The sequence below is a fragment of the Pygocentrus nattereri genome, chromosome 4 (genome assembly GCF_015220715.1).
Source record: "Pygocentrus nattereri isolate fPygNat1 chromosome 4, fPygNat1.pri, whole genome shotgun sequence".
In the NCBI taxonomy this organism is placed as follows: domain Eukaryota; kingdom Metazoa; phylum Chordata; class Actinopteri; order Characiformes; family Serrasalmidae; genus Pygocentrus; species Pygocentrus nattereri.
In genome coordinates this window covers 7,908,298-7,921,864 of record NC_051214.1, presented here as the reverse complement: position 1 = coordinate 7,921,864, position 13,567 = coordinate 7,908,298, and the positions used below count along the sequence as shown (strand labels likewise).

Below are 13,567 nucleotides of genomic sequence, written 5' to 3'. Positions count from 1 at the left end.
ATTTATCACAGTTAAATAAACACAAAATGTAATTTTTAAATGATCATTTCATTTAGTGAAAAAAAGTTATTTTATGTAACACCATGTGATCCTATGTGAAAATGACATTGCCTCCTTAGTCACACGACTAAAAACACCCGGGCTTGATTCCTGCCATCCTGTTGAATCTAAGCAGCACTTAAATCGAAAATTTCTAGCAATGTAACATCAGACTCAACAAGTCAGACACTATGCCATGACTTAAATATATTCATCTGTAAGGGGTTTTCAGGCCATTTCTATGTATCTGGGAATCCAAGTGTGAGACCCCCAAACATGAAAATGTGAAACAGCTGTCGATCTTCCCAGAGGTGGCTCGCAAAATTCATCCCAAACCATATTAACAACTCATCCAGGAAATCACAAATGAACCCAGATAAACAGTAAGGAACTATAGGCCCCACTCACCTCAGATAAGATCATCCTTCTTTCCACCATTAGAAAGAGACTGGGCATAATGGTAGGCATGAGAGGGTTGCTAACTGCTAACCAAGAAGATAAAAGCTTGTCTCAAGTTTTCCAAAACACCTTGATGACCCACACGGGTCCTGTTACATCTGGCATAAAGCAACCACTGTATTCCACAATGATAGTCATACCAACACTCAAACATGGTGGAGGTAGTGTGATGGTGTGGGGATTCTTTATAGCTTCAGAGCTTGAGTGACTTGCCATGAGTGCCATAATCGTCTCTCCGGTCTTCAGACGCTCAATCAGCATCAGAGCTTCACTGGACTCTAGTGCAGTGGAGACGTGTTCTCTGGAGTGATGAATCATGCTTCTCTGTCTGCCAATCTGATGGACAAGAGTTTGGCGGTTGCCAGTAGAACAGTAATTGTCTGACTGCATTGTGCCAAGTGTAAAGTTTGGTGGAGGGGGGCTTATGGAGTGGGGTCATTTTTCAGGAGTTGGGCTCGGCCCCTTAGTTCCAATGAAAGGAAATCTTAATGCTTCAGCACCAAGAGATTTTGGACTATTTCATGCTCCCAACTTTGTGGGAACAGTTTGGGGACGGCCCCTTCCTGTTCCTGCACACCAGGGCACAAAGCAGGTCCATAAAGACACGGATGAGTGAGTTTGATGTGGAAGAAATTGACTGGCCTGCAGAGAGTCCTGACCTCAACCCGATAGAACACCTTTGGGATGAATTAGAGCGGAGACTGCAAGCCAGGCCTTCTTGTCCAAAATCAGTGTCTGACCTCACCAGTGTGCTTCTGGACAAACTGTCAAAATTCCCATAAACACACTCCTAACCCTTGTGGAAAGGCTTTCCAGAAGAGGTGAAGCTGTTACAGCTGCAAAGGGTGAGCCGACATCATATTAAACCCTATGGATTAAGAATGGGGTGTCACTCAAGTGAATACTTTTGTCAATATAGCGTATAACATGGCTGAAGAGGTGTGAATATTTACTATGAAAAAAGATATACCAAATATTACAGAATGTTATGGATATTTATCAAAGATTTACATCTGTACAGTGTGCAAATAAACAAGTTAGAGTGCCACAGCTCTAGGAAGAAGCTGTTAGCATGTCTGGTTGTAGGGCCAAGTTGACCACATCATCAACAGATGTGTAATCTCTGTATGCAGACTGCAGGGGACCCAGCAGACAGTTTGTAATGTCAGGTAGGCTAGGACCAGTCATTCAAAGACCTTGATCACTTTACAACAGTGTTGCTCTGCGTGTCTGTCTGCTCTGTGCAGCTGGAAGCTGGTGGGGTGCGGATCACAATCCAGGGTCAAATCAGAAGCCAGGTCTCCATGTAACAAAGGACAAATGCCTTTGAAAACCCATTGCTGGTTTTATTTAGCAGAATTAGGTCTTGCAATTCGTTGTGTAGAGATCACAGATTGGAGAGGAAAGATCATAAAGGTGTACAAATACCTCTGAAGGTTTTTGCCTAAACTCTGGAATAATATCAGGAGAACTGCTCTCCCTGAAAGTTACTAACTGTTCCCTGCTTCAAGTGACTGAAGTGACTAGTAGGTATAATAGTGTAGAGAGAAAACGAGAGGCTAGACTTTAACAAATGACCACATGTGATGATGTGTAAAAGAAAAGCAAACAGCTGACAGGATGCTGCCATATCATTAAATTTAGTGTGGGTGAGTGACAGAGAGAGAGAGAGAGAGAGAGAGAGAAATGATCTCATCTAAACATATTTCCTGTTTGAGGCGCCAAAGCGTGAATGCAGTTTATCACTTCTGAACCACTTGCAAGATTTCTTCATGTGCTGACTGTTTCAGCTAGACTGGAGATTTGAAGAAGTTCTGCAGAAGTTCTGTGGTAGTGTGGTGTAAGTGAGGCTAACAGATTGATCAGTAAAGTGAGCGTAGGAGCGGTCGAACCTGCAGTCATGCTGTATCTGTATGTAGTGGGGAGGATCTATAACCCAGGAAGAATGCAGACTTGTTTGTATCTGATGCTTGTGTTCCACGTTGCTGAAGGTGAGTGGCCTTTATTTCTATCGCAGTAGAAACTCAAACCATTTCAAGTTTATTTTGAAAGTATGCTGTAGCTTTACTGATGATGTATGTATGTATGCACTGGGCAGCGACTGAAAATCAATATAAACAAGTATTCTGTATAATAAACCAGTATTCTGCCAAGAAATGTAATTCCTTTAGAGTATGGTTTGCTGCCTTGCAACCCTGGACGTTTGATAAAAAGACCGTTTGGTCGCCCATTGCTGTATATTTCAGTCATTTATTTATTTATTTATTTGTGTGTGGACGTTTCTGTCATGGGAGAATGAACACATCACTGTTTAATGCAAAAACGTTTGCTTTATTAAGTAATTCTTGGTCACCAAATTACTACCATGAGTCTTATTTAGCACCAGTCCAGCAGCAGGCCTCTTCTCCTGGTGGGGCTAAATCTCAAACGGCTTCCTGTTCTGCACATAGTGCACTACGTAGGGACTTAAATACTGGATCCTGCACCCCGATGTTGCAAAATATAGCTAAGAAATAGTCATTTGGGATGCAGTCACATCCACACTCAATAAATATTGCACTATTTGGATGTAGAGGCCAGAATTTCTAAACTTGAGATTCATCCTGTGTTTGACGCTACTTTGGACTGAAACGCAAATTTTGAAGCACATAATTCATCCAAGTGACATCTGTTAGACATTTATACTGCCATTTTACAGTTAATCACGCCGTAAGTACTTCAATTCAGGACTGTGACATTAATGATGGAGTGGTTTAGGCTGTTGGCTCCTTTAGCTGGTTAGCTAGCTGATCTGCCCAGTTATGGGTAAGAACATAAGTCGCCAGCCCCTCAGTTTAAACAAAAATGGGTTCTTACTTTATTGGTACACTTGGTGGTCCATGCAAGTGGCATGAGGGTCAAAGATCACTGCATTAACAGGACAAGTTTTTTTTTCCATGCCATGGTGAAGGAATACATCATTCAGTTGTTGTGAGGCGGTCATAGGAGTGATATATGGTGGATCCAAAGGCTTTGAATGTGGCTCAGCTAATCAGATTTGAGGACTGGAACTATACGTTATATGAGTGTGATCTTTAATATTGGGATTCCACCCCCCATCACTGTCCATCTGGGTGTTTTTGGCCCTTTTACCTGAGGTACGTTAAGTCATCATTGCATTCACCTGTTTTATGTTAGTCCTTTAGTCCTGTGTTTGTACCAATGGCTTTTCATTTATACATTGCTTGGTGAAGTCATGTTTACATGTTGTTCTTATCTTACACTTCTGAGGCCTATTTCAAGTTGTGTTTTTCTGCTGTTTGAGTTTAATGTATTTTCTTGTTTAAATCTTTTTTGCCTGTTTTCTGGTTATTTGTATAGAGATTGCCCTGTGTCAATCTTGAGTATGTGTACTCTGATGCATGCAGGAGTTTGTGTTTTCTAGGAAAGATGAAATAAAAACACTTTCTTTAGTTAACTTAAGCTCCTCATTAACAAAGCACATGAGGGTGGTTTAACACTGTATATAACAATTCACAAAGATGCGTATCAGGACATTCTACAAAACACGGTTATTTGATACATTAGCTAGAAATGTCCGGTTTGCTCAGAAGTAAAGGTATGAAACTCTCATGGGGGTGGGAACCTCAGAGGCACATCACAGTACCTTTAGTACTCTGTGTCCTATAATCTTGTACTAGAAAACACTTAAAGGTTCAAATTAACTTTAAAACCACTGTTGTACCTTTGAGAGGATAATTATCTTGTTTACCTTTAAGAAAACAATGAGTGTCTTTATTTCTAACAGTGTATGTAATGTGCACTGTGTGCTACAAGAGAAGGACGAGGAAGAGCTGACAGGATGCTGTCACATCACTATATTTGGTGTGGGGGAGTGACAGAGAGAGAAAGACGAGCTCATCTGAACACAGTTCCTCTTTCAGCTGCAAACGTTTGAGTGCGGAAGAGTCCAGTGAAGTCCAGCTGAGAGAGATACAGGATTTGCTCGTGTGCTGGTCGTGTCAGGTGGACTGTAGGTCTGTAAAGAGCTCTGCAGAAGTCCTGAGATGGTGTAGTTTTTGAGTAGCTGACAGATCGGTCAGTAGAGGGGGTTGTAAGAGTGGTCATATCTGCAGTCGTGCTGTCTCTGTATGTAGCGAGGAGGCTCTGTAACTCAGAAAGAATGCAGGTTGGTTTGTATCTGCTGCTTGTGCTCCACATTGCTGAAGGTGAGTGAAGCATTAAATCTCTTACTGTAGACACTAGTGTAACACAGTACTGTGTAAATCTTCATTTTGAATCATGCTGTAATCTTACTGATGACGTGGGAATGGAAGGATATGAACTGCACAGCAATTCAAATCATTGGAGTTGACTGTTTGCCTTCAAAGCCACATCACACTTATTTAAAGTAGCTCTAACTGTTTCAGCTGTTTCAGGCTGAAGTGAGTTTCTCTACAGTATAATAACATTAGTAACTGAAAGCTTTAGGAAACTGTGTTTAGGTGGTCAAGCATGTCTTTTTATAACGATGGCTTTACAGTAAAATACTGTTTATGGTTGATCAAGTGTTGCACAAGTGATGATAGTGAAGGTCATTGACTGGTGTGTTTCTGCAGGCTGCAAACTGAATGATGAAAAGATAGAAGAGATTACTGCATACCCAGGAGGGTCAGTACTGCTGCCCTGTTACTGCACTGACCCACAAGCCACACCTGGGAGATTTACCTGGAAGAAACTCCCCTCAAACAAAACTAAATGGGAAGAGATGTCCAGTGAAAGGATTCAGTACAGAGACAGAGTTCAGCTGGTTAATGGTCACTCTCCAGGAAATCTCTCTCTACTCATATCACACCTCACTGAAGAGGATGGAGGATGGTACAGATGTAAGGTTGAAGGCAGCATCAAAGATATCAGCCTCACAGTTGAAGGTAAAACTGTTTTGATCCACACAAACAGTGAAGAGATCATCTCATATCTAGATGCCTGATATAATAAACTTTGTTGTTAAACATTCCAAATGCATTGGGTCTCTGGTTTTGCAGTAGTACTGAAAGAACGACTAATGATACTAGATTCTTTAATAATCATGGTGAAGTTATTAAACAGTTGTTGTGGTGCTTAGCTACATATAATGAAACTCCATCTTTGAGATCAAGAGTAATACACTGTTTTATATTGCCAAGGTATTGCTAAGTGTTTTGTAGGGCACCTTTATTTATGCAGTACTTGTTTAATAGTGGTTACTGTGAGTGGCCGTAGTCAGGTGTGGAGAAATATAGTGAAAGAGAACTTCAGTGATCTGGTATCTGATGATAAACTATGTGTTAAGACATTTTTTACTGGTCATTCTTACTTATAAGGCCTCATTTAATGCTTCTGGATGAGTCGTCACCTGCATACAACAATCATCAATTCTAAATATGTGTCTCTACAGGCTGCACTCTGACCAAGACAACATTAGATATCACAGCTCATACAGGAGGGTCAGTACTGCTGCCCTGCTCCTGCACTGAGCTACGTGCCAAACCTAAGACATTCACCTAGAACAAATACATCAATCCAAATTGGGACACGATAACCTTTGAAAGTGGTCAGTACAGAGACAGAGTTCAGCTGGTTAATGGTCACTCTCCAGGAAATCTCTCTCTACTCATATCACACCTGACTGAAGAGGATGGAGGAGTTTACAGGTGTGATTTGCCAAGTGGATACACAGACATCAGACTCACTGTTAAAGGTAAAACACTGGTTTGTTTTCTGAGTGCAAAGTGTGTTGAATGAACTGTGTAAGATTTGTTATCCTTCCAGTACAAATGCTCCAAGAAGAGCTTTAATGAGGGTTCTGTATTGAGGGTGTGAGCAGTAGTTAACATTTTCTCCAGTATATGAATGTTTATCATGTTCTATAATGTCTACAGAAGGGACATTTATATTGTCTCACAGTCCCCACACTGGGACTCTGTATTGGATCTTTCCAACATAACTCCAGCCCCTCATCACTGCTCACTTGGGTCTTTTTAGCCCTGTTATCTCAGGTATCTGGATCTGCTCTGTCATTGTGTTTGCCTTTTTCTAGTTTCTCCTTTAATCCTGTGTTTGTATGAATGGCTTTTAGTTTCTACACTGTTTGGTGAAGTCATGTTTACATGTTTATCTTGGAATTCTGAGCCTGTTTCAGGTCGTGTTATTCAGTTATTTCTGTTGAATTTTGCTCCTGGTTTCAGTCTGTTAGCCTGTCTTCTAGTTATTAAGCTGTGGTTTGTCCTGGGTCAGTCCTGTCTGGCTTTACTCTGACACATGCAAGAGTTAAACACGGTCTTTTCTAGGAATCCTCAAGTGAATATGCTTTTGTCCTTTAGCCTCAAGCCCATCATTTAGAAACATGTGGTTTGTTGAAGACTGTTTCATGAAGATGCATCTCAGGACATGTAGTTACTCCATACTTTAGTACATAGTATTATAATGAAATTGTACAATTGGACAGCAACGTCTTTGGTAGGCAACATCAGTTTCATTTGGTTGTGCAGTGCAGGTTTCTTATGAGAACACAGCCATAACCAATCCAGCAAATGTAGTGAAGCACGTTATTAACATTAAATTTCCGTCTCAGTTTTAAAGCATATTAAACTATATATGTGAGATCACTGCCTCGGTGTAATTTGAATCTTTTGCTATATTTTATCCATTGATAGCTGAAGTCCACACAGCTGAGATTTCCTGCTGTGTTATTAATCACAAATCATGCTAGCTCACTGAATAGTATGCAAATATAGTGCCGTACTTTTAGAAGGACACTCGTTAGTGTAGTAGATAAAGTACAGAAGCTTGAGTTTTTTTATGTAACATTAGATCAGCCAGTAAGACGTGTTCAACAGTGTAGCAGCTCTGGTGACTCCTTATATCTGCTGTTCAGCTCATAAGCAGGCATGAAAAATTCCAAGCAGAAGTTTGAGGTGTTTCATGAGTACAGATGCATTTATTGATGTAAATTAATGTTGGTAATTGATTTTTTTTTATCTTATTTGTGTTGAGCTGATTTTAGCTTTTTTATTCAGCAGCTTCTTTTTCATAATAAGGAGGCAAATAAGGAGCTAACTTTAGCGTTATGTATGTGTAGGTGTTAATTATTTCAAAGCTTTTTTAAATCTAATTTTAGTAACATTTTAATTAGTTTTCATAAAAATCTCACACACTTGGGAGATTTGCAATTCATACGGATCCAGTCCACCAATCTAGCGAATCTGCTCACTGTAGCATTTTCTGAAGACTTTATCTAAAGTGTCCACGTATCTTTTCATCTTTTTTTTGCTTGTTCTAATCTGTTTTTCTTGGTCTTCATCCACCTGCAGTGTTGTCGCTGCAGAAAGGGTGATTAGATGAGATCTATCACAGCAATTGGTCTCCTCAGTTCCCAAATGGCAACTTTTTTGGAACGTGTTGTTGGCATTACTTATTAGATACTGTCAAAGTTTCCTCTCTTTCCAGCAGCTCCAACACTTGACTGGAACACTCATCTGAGAACTTCAACTGAACCTTCTTCCACAATGTCTTCTCATGAAGGTAACAGTAAACTCCATTCACAGATATCAGCTTCACATATGATCTTCTGAATCAAATGTAAACAGCGTTAATGTAACTTGCTGACTAACTACCTTTGAGACATGGATCAGGTCCAGGTTTCCTTAGAAGCATCAGACTGTTAAGATGACCTCATTTTAGTCACGCTTTGTTTTGATGACCCATTGAAATTGATCTAAAGATACTTACATAGCTAACAAACTTTCTGGTGATGCTTAATTGATGTTACCTAAAACTATGGTTAGGTCTAGGTTTAGGAGCAGGTGTAGGTTTTGCATTTAATAGATATTTAGTTGAGTGTTAGTTAAAGAAAGATGGAGAATGTCCCCACAGTGGTCCATCTAAGAAAAATGTCATCAATTTTTAATGGTCAGATAATGGATCTACTGTCTTATATTGTGCTGTTTGATCTACTAGATATTAGGCTGTGGTTTGTCCTGGGTCAGTTTTGTCTGGCTTTACTCTGACACATGTAAGAGTTAAACACTGTTTTCTAGGAATCCTCAAATGAATATGCTTTTGTCCTTTAGCCTCAAGCCCATCATTTAGAAACATGTGCTTTGTTGAAGACTATTTCATGAAGATGCATCTCAGGGTATTCTTCAGTATGTAGTCACTCCATACTTTAACAAGAAATTTCTGGATCTTTTATCTGAAAAAAGGAATTTGAATAAAGAACGTTATTGACATATTAAATTTCCATCTAATTTTCAAAGCTTATTAAGCAATATATTTGAGATGACTGCCTTGATGTAATTTGAATCTTTTGCTATATTTTTCTCTATTGATAGCTGAAGTCCACACAGCTGAAGTCCTGCTGTGTTATTAATCACAAATCATGCTAGCTCACTGAATAGTATGCAAAAAAAAATGCCCTAATTTTAAAAGGGTACAGAAGCTTGAGGTTTTGTATGCAGCATTTGATCAGCCAGTAAGACGTGTTCAATGGTGTAGTAGCTCTGGTGACTCATTATATCTGCTGTTCAGCTCATTGGCAGGCATGAAAAATTCCAAGCAAAAGTTTGAGGTATTTCATGAGTACAGATGCATTTATTGTACATTAAAGTTGGTAACTGATTTTTGTGAATTTATTTGTGTTAAGCTGATTTTAGTTTCCCTTCCTGGATTAGGGCCTTGTCGTGGCAGAAGGGCTTGTATTGTCTCGGGATCTTCAGAGTCTTCGGGAGCAATATTCTCCTGGTAGGGTCTCCCAGGGTGAACAGGTCTGGAGTGAAGACCCAGACTAACGTGATCCAAAAACCCATCATGAAAAATGGGCACAGAAAATCGTGCAGCCTGCCTGGGAGAGGGTTACCGGGAACTTCCCCTGGAGCCAGGCCTGGTGCTAGTGTACCCTGGCAAGCGCTCATTGGCTGGGCAGCCCACGTAACCCTGCCGGACTCAGGCCGAAGAGGCAATGTGGGGAGACCATGTGGGCCCACCACTCGCAAGGTTCAGCATGGGGGAGCGGTACAGTGCTGCACAGGCAGTGGGAGATTGCAGGGGGCCCTTGGTGGCAGAAACTGGCTCTTGGCATGTGGAATGTAACTCACCCGTCACTGGGGGTACAGAGCTGGAGCTTGTGCAGGAGGTTGAGAGGTACCAACTAGATACAGTTGGGCTTACCTCCACCCACAGTGTCAGCTCTGGAACCAAACTCCTGGTTGGGGGTTTGTCCCTCTCCTACTCAGGGGTTACACAGGGTGACAGGCGCCAGGCAGGAGAGGGGATTCTCACAAGTCCCTGGCTGGTGGCTGTGCAGTTGGAGTTTGTCCCGGTGGACGAGAGGGTCGCCTCAATGCGAATAAAAATCACAGAGAGGAAAACCGACTGTTGTGTGTGCTTATGCACCAAACAACAGGTCAGAGTATTCGGCCTTCTTGGAGCGAGTCAGCTGGGTTCTGGAAAGGGTCCTGCCTACAGACTCCATAGTCTTACTGGAAGACTTCAATGATCATGTTGACAATGACTGGGAGACCTGGAGAGGCGTGATTGGGAAGAATGGCCTGCCCGATCTAAACCCGGATGGAGAATTGTTATTGGACTTCTCTGCCAGGCATGGATTGTTCATAATGAACATCAAGTTCGAACACAAAAACGTTCATAAGTGTACATGGTAGCAGAGCTCCTTGGGTCAGAGGTCAATGATCGACTTTGCTGTTGTTTCATCTGACTTGGGACCATATGTTCTGGACACTCAGTTAGAGAGAAGTGCTGAGCTGTCAACTGATCACCAACGACTTTATAGTAAAATCTTGTTTCTGTTTAAACAAGCAATGTTAGTGAAGAACAGTAACTGGTGTGCTTCTGCAGGCTGCAGACTGAAAAACCCTGGATATGAAAAATTTATTGCCCACAAACATGGGTCAGTACTGCTGCCCTGCCAATGTATTGACCCACACAGCTCACCAGAGAGACTCATCTGGGAGAAATTGAAGCCACCCCCAAACAGATGGAAAATTATATCCAGTGAGAGTGATCAGTACAGAGACAGAGTTCAGCTGTTTAATGGTCACTCTCCAGGAAATCTCTCTCTACAAATATCTCACCTGACTCAAGCGGATACGGGAGTGTACAGGTGTAATGTTAAACAAAGAGAATACTCCTTTATCAGACTCACTGTTGAAGGTATAACTTATTTCCTTCATAATAGCATCGTCCTCTAAAGTGTTATGCTGGTAGGTCCCCCTGCCAAGGCTTGTCCCCTCTTGAGTAAAAGCACAGCTCCACTACTGCTGACATGTATCAAAAAATGATATCTCACCTCTGAGGGCTCTGCTGCATTAGTGCTAACTGTGGTAAGGTTAGGTGGGTGGTGAGGCAACTAGAATACACAGCACTCCTCACAGATTCTGTCAAAATCTTGTCTTTTTCCAGAAGCTCCAGCAACAAAACTTACTCCAACACTTTCTAGGAACATTCAAACTTCAGTCGAACCTACTGCCACAATTTCTTCTCAGACCGGTAACAGCAAACTCCATTCACAGACATCAGTTCTCCATATTACCTTTCGAAGCCCATGTAAACGGTGTAAATGTCACTTTCCAACTAAACCATTTGAAATATTTGTGATAACGGTCACATGCTGTCTACCGATGCTCTTTCTGCTGATACTTTTAGGAAATTCACCCCTGACCAATGCTCGTGATGAACCTCCACAGTCTCTGCTCTTTGTGCCCTTTGCCTTGGTGACTGTGATCATTCTCCACATTATAGTTGCTGTGGTTTATCACACCAAGAGAAACAAAGGTACAAACTGCACGATCATTGCTGTCCCACTTCTTGTCTTGTATGTGTGAATGCATTGATTGTTTTACTTGCTTTATTATCAAAGTGTGCATGAACTGAATGTTTCTTGTTCATTTTAACCAAAAATGCTAGAAGCTGCCAGGATTTACTACAACAGTGCTGATGGAGCAGTGAGCCTGTAGCAGAGAAGAAAACCCACAGACATCAACAGACCAGCTACTGGCAACACATCTGAACTAGTGACCTGCTACAGGCCGGCAATTGACATCTACACTTGATCATCAGACTAGCAGCTGATCTACACATTTTAGATAGACCAGTGATTGACCATAATATTTGGAAAAGTACACCAGCTTCACAGCTGCAAATGTGGCAAGCAAACCAGCTACTGACCAACACACTTGATTAAGAGAGCTGAACTTTTGGCAAAACCTACATGTTTTTCTTTATAAATAGTAAACCCACAAAAGACTTACACCTCTTTACAATTTGTGTTTTTGTGTAAGAGTAGAATAGTATCAAAAATTCACCGAAAGCACTGGAAAGTCCTCCCTGTCTCTGCTCCACTCTTCCACTCATTTGAATACACTGCAGTACATCTCCCTGGATCTGCTCCTACTATTTTATGTACTGTTTATCGACCACCTAAACCTAACAAGGATTTCTTATATGACTTTGCTGCTCTTCTCACGCATCTCTCTGTTCTCTCTCCCAATATGATTATTGTTGGTGATTTTAATATCCACATGGACAATGGCAATAACCTTCTCTCCAGAGACTTCACCTCCTGTTTGGATAGTTTTGGTTTGCAACAATACATCAATTTTCCGACACATTCTAAAGGTCATATTCTGGATTTGGTTTGTTGTTCTGGTGTCACCCCTACTCACTGTAAAGCTGATCTGTTTTCCCTTTCTGATCATAAGCTCATTTCTTTTAATGTTAATATAATAGCCTCGAAGATCTGTGTACCTCGTGTCATTACATTTAGGAAAATTAATGATATTGATCCTGTCATTTTCTCTTCTGCTATATCTGACCTTCCGTTTGTTCACAGTCTGTCAACTCTTGATGAACTCATTTCCCACTATAATGTCAATCTTCAAAACCTTCTAAATGCATTTGCTCCACTCAAACACAGATCTGTTTCATTTGCTCGCTCAGCTCCATGGTTTACTTCTAACCTGCGGCTTCTCAAAGCCAAAGGACGCCAACTGGAACGTCTGTTTAGAAAAACTGGACTTACAATACATAGAGAAATGTATGACAACCATATTTTATATTATAAGGACTGTATTGTTTCAGCAAAATCTGCATATTATTCTGGTTTAGTTAGCTCTAATGAAGGTTCCTCCAAGTCTCTGTTTTCTCTGTTTGCCAGTCTAACTAAGCCTCCTGACCCATTTCCCTCTCACATGCACTCTCCTGATTTTTGCAATTCTCTCCTGTCTTTCTTTTCTGATAAAATCTCTAATATCCACCAACAACTTAGCTCTGTAAGAGCTCTCTATACTGAAGCTGATTCCCTGTTCTCCTCGTTGTCCGTCTGTCATTCCTTTTCAACTTTCACTCTTCCGTCTTTATCTGATGTAATAAATATTATTCATAAATCGAACTCATCCACCTGCCAGCTTGACCCTCTTCCCACAAAGTTGGTTAAAGCTTGTCTACCTACCTTGGCTCCTCTCATTACCACTATCATTTGCTCTTCCCTTAATAATGGAACTGTTCCGTTATCTTTGAAAACAGCTTCCGTCACTCCAATTCTAAAAAAGCCTGGATTAGATCCTAACAACTTTGATAATCTTCGCCCAATTTCTAATCTTCCTTTTCTTGCAAAAATTCTGGAGAAAGTCGTTGCTTCTCAGCTCCATTCATACCTCAGTACACATAATCTCTATGAACAATTCCAATCTGGTTTCCGCCCCCACCACAGTACTGAAACAGCTTTGTTAAGGATCACCAATGACCTTTTGATGGCAGCTGATTCTGGTTTTCTCACTATTCTCATCCTGCTGGATCTCAGCGCAGCATTTGATACTATTTCTCATGATATCCTTCTGAACAGATTAGCATCCATCGGTATTAGTCAAACTCCGCTTGCATGGTTTAGTTCATATCTTTCTGGCCGCACTCAGTTTCTTCAGTTTAAATCTCATTCCTCTAGTTTGTTTCCTGTTGCTGCTGGTGTGCCCCAGGGTTCCGTACTAGGGCCCCTTTTATTTATTATTTATTTGCTCCCCCTTGGCTACATATTTCG

At 41.0% G+C, this 13,567-nt stretch overlaps 1 protein-coding gene across 1 annotated transcript; it reads left to right on the top strand.

The window, feature by feature from the left end:
- Window positions 1-4,643: 4,643 nt before the first annotated feature.
- On the top strand, window positions 4,644-6,445 carry LOC119263179 (protein turtle-like). The gene is made up of 3 exons (XM_037537515.1): window positions 4,644-4,706; window positions 5,097-5,408; window positions 5,915-6,445. The coding sequence occupies exons 1-3, from the start codon at window positions 4,661-4,663 to the stop codon at window positions 6,022-6,024; spliced, it is 468 nt and encodes a 155-aa protein (XP_037393412.1). The 5' UTR covers window positions 4,644-4,660; the 3' UTR covers window positions 6,025-6,445.
- The last annotated feature ends 7,122 nt before the right edge of the window (window positions 6,446-13,567 follow it).